Source organism: Podarcis cretensis, assembly GCF_951804945.1.
Source record: "Podarcis cretensis genome assembly, chromosome: 5".
Lineage (NCBI taxonomy): Eukaryota > Metazoa > Chordata > Lepidosauria > Squamata > Lacertidae > Podarcis > Podarcis cretensis.
In genome coordinates, this window is record NC_137174.1 from 37,651,402 (window position 1) to 37,662,524 (window position 11,123).

Consider the following 11,123-nt stretch of genomic DNA (forward strand, 5'->3'; position numbering starts at 1 on the left):
AATTATCACCAGTTTATGAAAATGTGGCCAAGTTTTCATGTTGCACAAAGTCATTTGTCAGATAGGAAATACTGAAGGAGAAGGCAACTGATTTTTTAATTTATTTTCTTTGCAACTCCTACGCTTTCACCCAGGACTGGGTACAGAGGATAGTGATGTTGCTGGCCAGCAGCCAGCAGGACTCCAGACTGAGCTTCCTTTCCTTTCCTTTCCTTTCCTTTCCTTTCCTTTCCTTTCCTTTCCTTTCCTCTTTCCTTTCCTTTCCTTTCCTCTTTCCTTTCCTTTCCTTTCCTTTCCTCTTTCCTTTCCTTTCCTTTCCTCTTTCCTTTCCTTTCCTTTCCTCTTTCCTTTCTCCTTTCCTTTCCTCTTTCCTTTTTCCTTTCCTTTCCTCTTTCCTTTTTCCTTTCCTTTCCTTTTTCCTTTCCTTTTTCCTTTCCTTTTTCCTTTCCTTTTTCCTTTCCTTTCCTTTTTCCTTTCCTTTCCTTTTTCCTTTCCTCTTTCCTTTTTCCTTTCCTCTTTCCTCTTTCCTTTCCTCTTTCCTCTTTCCTTTCCTCTTTCCTCTTTCCTTTCCTCTTTCCTCTTTCCTTTCCTCTTTCCTCTTTCCTCTCCTCTTTCCTCTTTCCTCTCCTCTTTCCTCTTTCCTTTCCTCTTTCCTCTTTCCTTTCCTCTTTCCTCTTTCCTTTCCTCTTTCCTTTCCTTTCCTTTCCTTTCCTTTCCTTTCCTTTCCTTTTCAGCAAAACTATAGTCTTCCTAGAAAGAAAGCTATACACACACACACATCAATGCTTCGGACCCACCCCCCAATACTGTAGTCTACATTGCCCCCAAAGCTGCTCCTAAACATTGGAAGCAGCTTGAGAAGCCACAATCAAACAACAAATAAGGGATAACTCACTGCTTGGAGACCCCCCAAAGGATTATTTGAGGTCCTTTGCAAAACACACACACACACACCCTGAAAGCACGTACCTGCTTCTTCCTGCTCATCAATATCCTGAGGGTCTGAACCACTTCTACTCCGATTTTCCTTAAAAGGTCTTGCTTTTCGGGTTGCCATTTCATCATCAGTGCCATCTCCACTTTCACCCTTAAAACAGTGACCTTCATAATGAACATCTTTAGAAACACTGCATATTAAAACCAACATCCATCTTGTAAGTTACAAAGCTGTATGTGGAACATGTATTCAAACAAGCTATTATCGGTTTGCTGAGACAAAAGGGATGCAGGTAGCACGTCAAAGAAAATGATCATTAGGTATTTATTTGAAGTCCAAACAAGGCGTTTCATCCATGGATGAAACCATCCAGAGATCCATGGATGAGAGCCCATGGGGTTTTAAAATGTAACCCTAAGGAGGGAAGGGCAATGATCTAGACTGGAGATGCGATACTTGTGGGATGGAGAGATTAAGCCTTTCCTCTGTGCACTTTGCCAGGGAAATTAGTCCTTGCCAAAGATGCTGTTTGCCTCTCGGAGCAAAACAGACAGGTACCAATTTGTAACCTGTACATTCTTCCTCACCCCTACAGGGCAAAGTGTAGTTTGGGAGGGCTTCTCCCTAAGGAAGGGGGGAAATGGGGAAAGTTGTTTTTTAAAAGCCTCACCTCCCTGCAAAAATGCCACAGTCTGGATCCAAAATGAAGGGCTCCATATTTGCTAATGACCATTTTAAAACACAAACAAGCAAACCCACAGGCAATGCCCCTGAAGGAGCATCTCCACCCCCCATCATTCTACCCGGACACTGAGGTCCAGTGCCGAGGGCCTTCTGGCGGTTCCCTCACTGAGAGAAGCCAAGTTACAGGGAACCAGGCAGAGGGCCTTATCGGTGGTGGCACCCTCCCTGCAGAATGCCCTCCCACCAGATGTCAAAGAGAACAACAACTACCAAGACTTTTAGAAGACATCTGAAGGCAGCCCTGTTCAGGGAAGCTTTTAATGTTTGATGGATTACTGTATTTTAGTATTTTGTTGGAAGCCGCCCAGAGTGGCTGGGGAGGCTTGGCCAGATGGGCAGGGTATAAATATATTATTATTATTATTATTATTATTATTATTATTATTATTATTATTATAATGCAGAAACTGACCATTTTATGAAGCCCTTCAGCTGGCTGGCTTGCCCTATCCTATTGTCATAAACCAGCTGAATAGGCTATCAATTTGATAAAGGTACATTTGACTAAATCTTACTCTTTGCCCACAGGTTCAAGCCTTGATTAAGAGTCTTGCAAAAACTTAAGAAACCAAATTTTCTACATATTAGCCATCTTCGGATGTACAGTAATGCTAAATAAACCATGGCTCAGTTCTATATGAATGAACCAAGCCTTCTCCTGGGCTTGTATGTTCCTCTGTCCTCCACTGGAGGCATTCAAGGGTGAGGAGCCTCTGGCCAGTGGGGCATTTGGGACAAGCCACACTCACCTGCTCTACACGTGACAGCGTACAGGTGAGGATGGAGTTTGACCCTATGGTTAACCAGCTGGTTGTTGGGAGTCTTGGAAGCCCTGTGCTAAGCAGGAACCCAGCACTAAGCATGATCGCTCTCTCTTCACCAACAGGGAGAACAATCCTACTTAGTGCTGAGTTTGGGTGCATAAGAGCGCTCCAGCCCCCTGAGTCCAACACTAAGTGGGACCCAGCTGCCCATTGGCTGATGCAAAGGGAGAGCAATCCTGCTTAGCATGCTAAAGAGCTCCTTGCTGTGGCGCTGATCCTGCTTAGCATGGAGTTTGGGTGCACCAGAGCTTCCTGCGTTTGTCCTCGAAGTCTTACAATCTATTAAGAAGAAACTTTTGAACTTAAGATTCTTCCACTGCCTCCTATTTCAACCTTCCTTTTTGCAACTCCAGTACAGAATGTTCATTGGCAGGTCCAGAAGTTTAGCATGACTTGATTTTGCCTTTCCTGCAAGTGCTTTTCTCATTGAGTTATACTTTCTGGATAGGCAAACATACTACATATGCTTCAGATACATGATACTTCCCTTTTCTTTGCTTTCCAGAATAAAAAGCCTCGACTCAGAAGTAAAAAAGATACCACCCAGAATATTCTATTTCAGTTTAAACATAGGCAAACCTCTTTATTATTATGCAACAAAAAACCCCACTGTTTTGAAGTAAATGATATGCAAACAAATTGAAATAGAGGGATGGTCACCCACCTCACATTCTGTTCTGGAGGTTCTCCTGACTCCCACCCCCCTCTGCAAGCCAATTTGGGGGGCATGTGGGGGAAAGGAAGGGAGAAAGCCCTGGACAATGAACCTTCAATCATGCCTCCAACAACATTAATTAACAAGTGTCCTACCCTCATGAGTACTTTCTTCTTTTTCTTAGCTGTGCTGATTCCTAGTGTGTTGTTTCTCTGCACGCTTGGCTTCTCTACATTTTTTGTCAGGCTTCCTGGGCTTGTATTTCTTGTACTCCAGCGCCTCCCTCCAAACAATTCAACGGCTTGAGCCAACGTTGGGCCTTCATATCGACCGTCCTCCTAATAAAAGTCCTCAGCTTTATTAAAGTGCACAAGATACAGAATTTAAAAAGAAATATAATGATGTGGTGTGTTTTTTTTTAACTGCACAGGAGCAGAAGAACATTGAGTAGGCTGGATTAGGGTCCTGAGGAACTAACATGAGCAGCTAATAGAATTATGGAGTGAGGAGTGATGAGAATGGAAAAGAAATTGATCTAGGGGCTCAGTGGGCGAATTATGGCATGTGTTCTGCCTGCTAGGGAACAAGGAAAATCAACCGTTTACCTGGTAGAGGCTGACATATTGTTTCCGCAGCCACTGCAATCTCTGATCAGGAAATCTCTTCATCTTTCTGATAGCATTCATTAATTCCATCAATCCATCAAAGAGCATTTTAGCAGTATATTTTGGAGCAACGAAGTGCAACAACTTATTTTCAGTAGTTTGAAGACCGTATAATAGCGTCACACCGTTTTCTTTAAGGGACATGTTGCAAAGTTTGTTCTGAACACACACAGCATGCATATCAATGCCAGAATGCCCCATATACACAGCCTTTGCGGAGAACAAGTCTAAGCAACCCTCCACAAGTCCATTTAATCCAGTATTGCCAAGAAACTGAAACTTCCCAAGGTCAGCTGTGCTACCCAGCATGCTCAGTTTCACTTTAGAATTTGCAGTGCAAGCAGTGGTGGGTTTCACCCACGTCAACGTACTGCTGTCAGGCTGAAGCTGAAGGAAGCACCGTGCTGAAATGTGTGTCTCTTGGTCATAATGTATGACTGTTGCGCCTTGCAGCATGAACTGGTGGATGTCAGCTCTGATTGACAGCACATACCAGGGAATAAGTTCTATCCCATGACTAAAAGCTTGCTGCTGCTCCTCAGCTGCCTGGGTAGTCCATTCTTTGAATTGCTCAAATATGTCGCTTTCAGAATCTGACAGATCTCCTGTTAGAAACCTGCACAGAAGCAAAGATACAACAAGCCTTTCTTTAGCATACGCGTTCATAGAACAAGCTATTTCATCATGAAATTTCTGTGAGCATACAACTGCATTCTTTCATATTTGTGAATAAAAGAAAACCATTCCTAACCTGAATCTCAAGAATGACTTTGTTCTGTCAGGAGGAGGAAGGACTGGAGCAAACATGCCACACCGGTGGACAGTATTGGCATAAATGGCATAAGTTACTCTTATTTCAGGCAAGTGAATATTATATCCATGGAGGCAAAGCAGCTCCAATAACACATTCATGCCCAAGACTATGGAGGTCTCACTTCCTCTTGCCTGCTTATGCCCTACTAGTCTCCCTCTCAGTTTCCAAAATAGGGCTGGCAAACTCCCAGCCTGTGAGCCTAATTAGACACAGCGGGGGTCCTAATTTGGCCCCTGAGGCTATTTCTGTCCAACTACACCCTCTTTCCCCACACCTGATGTCCTAGTCTATTGTTCCTTACATTGTTCCTTTGCAAGTAGGGCCTCCTCTATCAGTATTTCCTCAAACTTCGACCTCCAGCTGTTGTTGGACTACAACTCCCATCGTCCCTAGCCAGCAGGACCACTGGACAGGGATGATGGGAATGGTAGTCCAACAGCAGCTGGAGACCCAAGTTTGACAAATGGTGCCTAAGTGTTAATGGGGAGCTCCACTGGGGGATCAGCTGTGTTAGGGAGTTCCTGGTGGGACTGTTTGTAAATGGTCACTGACAAGCAGACCTTAAATGGCCAGCCAGCTCTTTGAACTCTGCTGGCATTTACAAACATGCTCCAGAGAGGATGGCTCTTCCTGCTGATTAATGCAAGAAACCAGCCCTGTGATTTGAGTTTTCAAGTGGTTTGGACAAAAGGATTTCAGAGGGGGTGGCTTTCCTTGCCTATCAGCTGATGGGTACAGAGAGCCAGCCCTGTGAATTATTTTTTTGTGGGTGGTTTGTATTCAAATTGCCTGCAAAGGGATCTCAGAGGAGAGGGCTCTCTACACCAATCAGCTGACTGGTGCAGAAAGCAATCCTCTCAAAAGTGAGCTCTCGGAGCCAGACTCTTGGAAGTTATCACCTGATGTCATGATGGTGGTCTTCCCCTCCCGTCAAAGTTGGCCCATGAAGGGCGGGGAAAGGATCAAAAATGAAAGCACAAAAGGTGGGTATGCAAAAGCAAGAGGAGAGCGGTAGCCCCTGTGACAGCTTCCAGAAGGGGCAGACTGAAAAGGTTTGACAACGATCTGTTCCCAACTGCTAAACTAGACAGTAACAGCATGCACATTACAAATTGTTCAGTGCATTCCTAAACCAAAATGACAGTGTAGCAATATGCCAATCTGTAATACGGTTTTTCAACCATCAAGTAAGAACAAAGAATGTAGTCCTATTCTTCTGCTGATATCACTCACTGTGTACATCCACACACACAATAATTATCAGCACTCTCTCTATATATGTCTGGATGCAAGTCTGTCAAGGAAAAAGAGTGGCTTCACAGAGGTTTAGTCCCTTATCAACGGCAAATACAAAAAATACTGCAAGCTTCTTTGGAATGAAACAGCATAAATTCTTCCAAGTGTTAAAGCTACCCCCCCCCCCAATCCTATCGTATAAATCAAGTTGCTTGATGAAAAGCTCTGATCAAAAGTGAAAGAATGTGAAATTTAGCTTGAGGGAAAAAACATGACATGGAAAACATTATGTCACTGAAACTCCCCACTGTCATATTAGAGAAGTTTCATTTACCATAAAAGGGTATTAATATCACTAAAGAATGAACTATAGGCAGTTTATAGATAATAGTTCCTTGGCACAATCAATTGTCAGTATATTCTTCAGGAACCTATTACAAAGGCCAAGATATATGAGTAGTGTCTCTCCCCACTCCCACCCCACCCCACCACCCTGGCCCCCACTGCTCACAATGCAGAAGGCAGCTGTCACTGAATGCTCCTTTCAGATCAGTTCTCACAACCCCATAGCTAAGCAAACTCTTACGTTTACTCGAATCTAACGCTCATCTTTTTTGGCCAAATTACTTTGTGAAAATTAAGGTGCACATTAGATTCAATGGCACATTTACATTCGCCAGCAAATACTTCTTTTGGTTTCAAGGTTCTGAAAATTGAGGTGTGCATTAGATTCAATGGCGCACTAGACTCGAGCAAATACGTGTGAGATTATCCATTAAAAAAGTACCCCTGTGTTTCATTTGGGCCCTAACGGATATAGTATAATCATTAAATATGAATCACATTACTTGAGATAAATAAAAGCTTAAGTTTACTCTCAAACAGCAATATTTACATAACAGCAAGATATAGTACAGGCAACGACCAATTTAGGCGCATCTAAATGATGTGCGATTGCACACACACACAACGGCGAACCTCAAAGTAGCCCCAAAACGTCATAACAACGTCACAAAAAGAGTTGCATTGGGCCAGAATAGGCAGGGTAGAACAGGAGTGTGGGTGCAGTGGAATGGGGCAGAGCAGGCTTGCACATGCTCCACTGAGACGGGGGACTGGAACATAACCTCTGCGCAAAACAAGGATTGCCTGTATGGGAACATAGAACATAACCAAAAACACAATAGTGGTAATTGTAATAAGCAAATAATACCAATAATAATTTTCAAAAACTTCTAAGGATTCTTTAGGACTAGCCTTCCTTTACCCAAGTGATCTCCTAAAGGAGGAGGTGAGAAGCCACCTCTTATTTCTAATCTGTACTTGTCAAATAATCAAGCAAACCAGCACTCTAATTGGGTTTTTTTTAAAAAAGGTGGCAATTTGAGAGATCAAACTAAAAACTAAAAACTCTGCTTCAGCAGTCTGCTTCTGATATTGGTCAGTCAGATACCTTTGGAAAGGTCACAAGCAAGTCACAAAGGCAACAATCTTCCTTTGGTATTCAGTTGCATATTAGCCCTGCTTTTCTGTTCTACTAACAAATGGAAGATTTATACTCATTCACATATTATATTTTAGAGGAAATGTTTAAAGTTTAGGATCCGATTTTTTTTAAAAAAATTAAATGTAAAGAAGTTAAACAGTGAAGAAAAGAAATGAAAAGATATGAACTATTAAAATAATGGTATAAAGAGGCTTTCTAAATACTTTTCAGATGTCAAAAGGTGAATTGAAAGGCTTGTTCAACGTCAGATGTTGCTCAACTGCCCAGAAAGAAATATTGCCAGATGATAATAATTCTATTAGAAACTATTTTGTCAGGAAGCAAAGATGACTTCATGCACATATTAAGGAAATAAGGACATTTACAACATGTTGCTGGTGCTACGTGCAGAAAAAGGCATTTACTGGACGTGTGGTCTTAGTGGTTCAGTAAGTCTTAGGATCAGACTGTTAAGAAAAGTCATGATACATAATTGAACAACTGTGATTCTTTCCCCTCCGACCAGCATTGTGAAGTCTAAGGGCCAAAGTACTCATTACATTGCAGCTCCTACCTCCTTGGGGTGGTGTTTTGCAATGATTTAGGACAGGCATAGGCAAACACGGGGACGCAGGTGGCGCTGTGGGTTAAAGCCTCAGCGCCTAGGGCTTGCCGATCGAAAGGTCGGCGGTTCGAATCCCTGCGGCGGGGTGCGCTCCCGCTGCTCGGTCCCAGCGCCTGCCAACCTAGCAGTTCGAAAGGACCTCCGGGTGCAAGTAGATAAATAGGGACCGCTTACCAGCGGGAAGGTAAACGGCGTTTCCGTGTGCGGCTCTGGCTCTGGCTCTGGCCAGAGCAGCGATGTCACGCTGGCCACGTGACCCGGAAGTGTCTCCGGACAGCGCTGGCCCCTGGCCTCTTAAGTGAGATGGGCGCACAACCCCAGAGTCTGTCAAGACTGGCCCGTACGGGCAGGGGTACCTTTACCTTTACCTTAGGCAAACACGGCCCTCCAGATGTTTTTGAGACTACAATTCCCATCATCCCTGACCACTGGTCCTGTTAGCTAGGGATGATGGGAGTTGTAGTCCAAAAACATCTGGAGGGCCGAGTTTGCCTATGCCTGATTTAGGAGCAAGTTGATGAGTATATTTAATCCTTCTCCTGTCAGCTGCTCCTGTCCCTAACAATTTTTATTCTCTCCAGTGTTGCAGAACCATGTTTACCCTGCAAACATGGATCCATATGCCGGGAAGAGATGAATTATCCAGGGGAAAGTATCTGGCATGGAAAGCACTCCCTACACTTTCAACTTTCTGCTCCAAGTGGGTTTTACAACAGAGAAGGAGCTATGCTACATATAGCTGCAGTATATTGTATAATTTAGACCCAATAGCCTCTATTAAGATAATTAATTGCTATGTTCCATGTAACCAGAACAGATTTACTACTTGAATTTAATGTATACTGGGCAAGAAAGCAAAATTAATTTAATATTTATTTCCTTCTTAGGGAAGATGGCAATATATCCAAACCAAATTATAACACCTTCTCAAAAATCCTAGACTAAGAAACAGTGACCTTCCCCAGGACCACCCACTGAACTTTACAGATGAGCAAGATTTTGGACCTGGGACTTCTTGTGTGGCCAACTGCAAAATGCTATTCATTATACATCACAGCTGCCGACCTTTAAGAAGTATCCTTCATGAAGAACCACAAACAGATATTATAATTCTTCTTGCGAGTACAGATCTAATAAATCTTTCAAGCATTGTTCAATAAAGTCTCCACTGCTCTTATATAATTTACATTTAAGTGCACCGTGTTCTGGACTTTTAAGTGGTTTTCTCACAACACAGAGAGAAATTGGGGATCCGAGGTCAGAGAACATGAGCTTTCATAATTAAAACAACACCTGTGCTGAATGGCTGCACTCTATTGTGAATATTCAAAGAGTTTACTAGTCTGATAAGCTTTCCCCAAGATAATTTATGAGCCTCAGATAACTTGCCCTTAAAAGTAGTGGGATTAGGAACAATAATAAATAACCTTTATTTTGACTGGGTCAGAATGCTGTTCCAACAGGATATAATGTTCTGAGCTAAGATCAACAGAGATGCCATAGTGCTATTCCTGGCATCACTGAACAAGCCCTAGTAGCTTTCTAAAAGCTGCATGCACAAGATGAAACGGCTTTGCCTAGAAGTAATTACATCATGAGGGAACATAAAATTTAATGAGAAGGATTCTAAACGTCTGAGTGACATGATTCCATGCATAACTCTGAGAAATATCTGGAAATGGAAGCAGTCCAATATAGCAGATATGTGCTTTAAAGCAGCCTTCCCCAACCTAGTGCCCATCATCTGGTTTGGACCTCAGCTTCCATGACTGCCAGTGAGCGTGGTCAATGATCAGGAATTAAGAACCCAAAACATCTAGGCAACACCAGGTTGGGGAAAGCTGCATTAAAATGACTTATTTCCTAAATTAATTACTTTTATATAGCAAGCTCATTAAAATAAGAAAACACATATAAAACTGACATGTTGGGGTGGTTTACACATAGTCTTGGGATTACACGCCACACTTGTCCTCCTCTGGCCTGGTTGTGAGGAGTTCAGAAGCTTCTGCTTTCATTTAAGATCAACCACAGTTTACAATGTCATCTCACCTCCAACAAACTGGAGTTACTTTTAACTATGGGATTAGTGGGGGGAAAGTCAACTTCAGATCATAGTTTATGAAGCAATTTTGCAAACACAGTAACATTTCAGAAGTACAGAAAATGCATGGTTAGATGCAAAAAGCCTTTTAATTGATTGCAATAGGCAATTTGATTAGACTGTTCCCTTCTAAATATTGTTATTTGAATTTTTAGTGGATGTGTTATACACAGAATACTGTAAATGGTTTTTTGTTTTGTTTAGCAAAACAAAATTTAAAAAGAATTAAAACAACAACAACAAACCCAAACCATAAAGCCTTACTGATAGCGGTTTCTGTCCTTCAAAGAATTTTTTCTGGAATTTCCATTTTCATAGTCGATGAAATTATCTTCTCCATCTTCAGATTCCAAGCTACGATTACAACTCCGAATGGTTTGAAAGATGTAGTTAGCTGTTGATTCTTTTTCTGTATTATGTAAGCCGTCTGGACCTATCCGTTGTAAATAGTTGTCTTGCCCATTGTATTCTGCAACAAACTAAAAGAAAATCCATGCAAATCAACAATGTTTTGGTAAGCATAATTACTTCAGATGGGCATTTCAACCCAAAAGATAACAGCAACAGCATCTTGTATGTGGGAGGTGATTCTGTAGTGCCCTGCCAGCTGGAATCCTGTTAGATCTACTTACATACAATAGAAGTCTACACATGCCTGCTGACCAGCAAGTCTCATTGAGTTGCATAGGGTTTGCTCTCAGGAAAACGGATATAGGATTGCAACCTTAATTACTACCACGTTTTAAGACACATGCTGGCTCTATGTGACCAAAGTGCTGTTTGCATAGCATACATAGTAGGAACTCTGAATTCCTCGGTCTCTGTCACTCTCTCAACAATTTTGCCCTGGAATGACTGAATTTATTGCCTCCAATTCTATGCATGTATTTGCTGGCACAATACCCAACTGATTGTTTTACAAGACAGTGACACTGAATATTTCATACCATAATTTTAGATATATTTTAGGCAGTAGTTATGAACACACAAATTTGGAAGTAAGTTTAATTAACCAAAACAAGGCCCTGTTCCA

At 42.1% G+C, this 11,123-nt stretch overlaps 1 protein-coding gene across 5 annotated transcripts in view; it reads right to left on the reverse strand.

Annotated features, from left to right (window-relative positions):
* PLCE1 (phospholipase C epsilon 1) overlaps positions 1–11,123 on the reverse strand; it is a 127,359-nt gene that overhangs the window by 28,138 nt on the left and 88,098 nt on the right. For all 5 annotated transcript variants that reach the window (XM_079976209.1, XM_079976206.1, XM_079976207.1 and 2 more), the window contains 4 exons: positions 10,355–10,569; positions 3,766–4,441; positions 3,316–3,498; positions 970–1,087 (listed from right to left, as the gene is read on the reverse strand). In XM_079976209.1, coding sequence (XP_079832335.1) covers positions 970–1,087; positions 3,316–3,498; positions 3,766–4,441; positions 10,355–10,569 — 1,192 coding nt within the window. The remainder of the gene's footprint in view (positions 1–969; positions 1,088–3,315; positions 3,499–3,765; positions 4,442–10,354; positions 10,570–11,123) is intronic.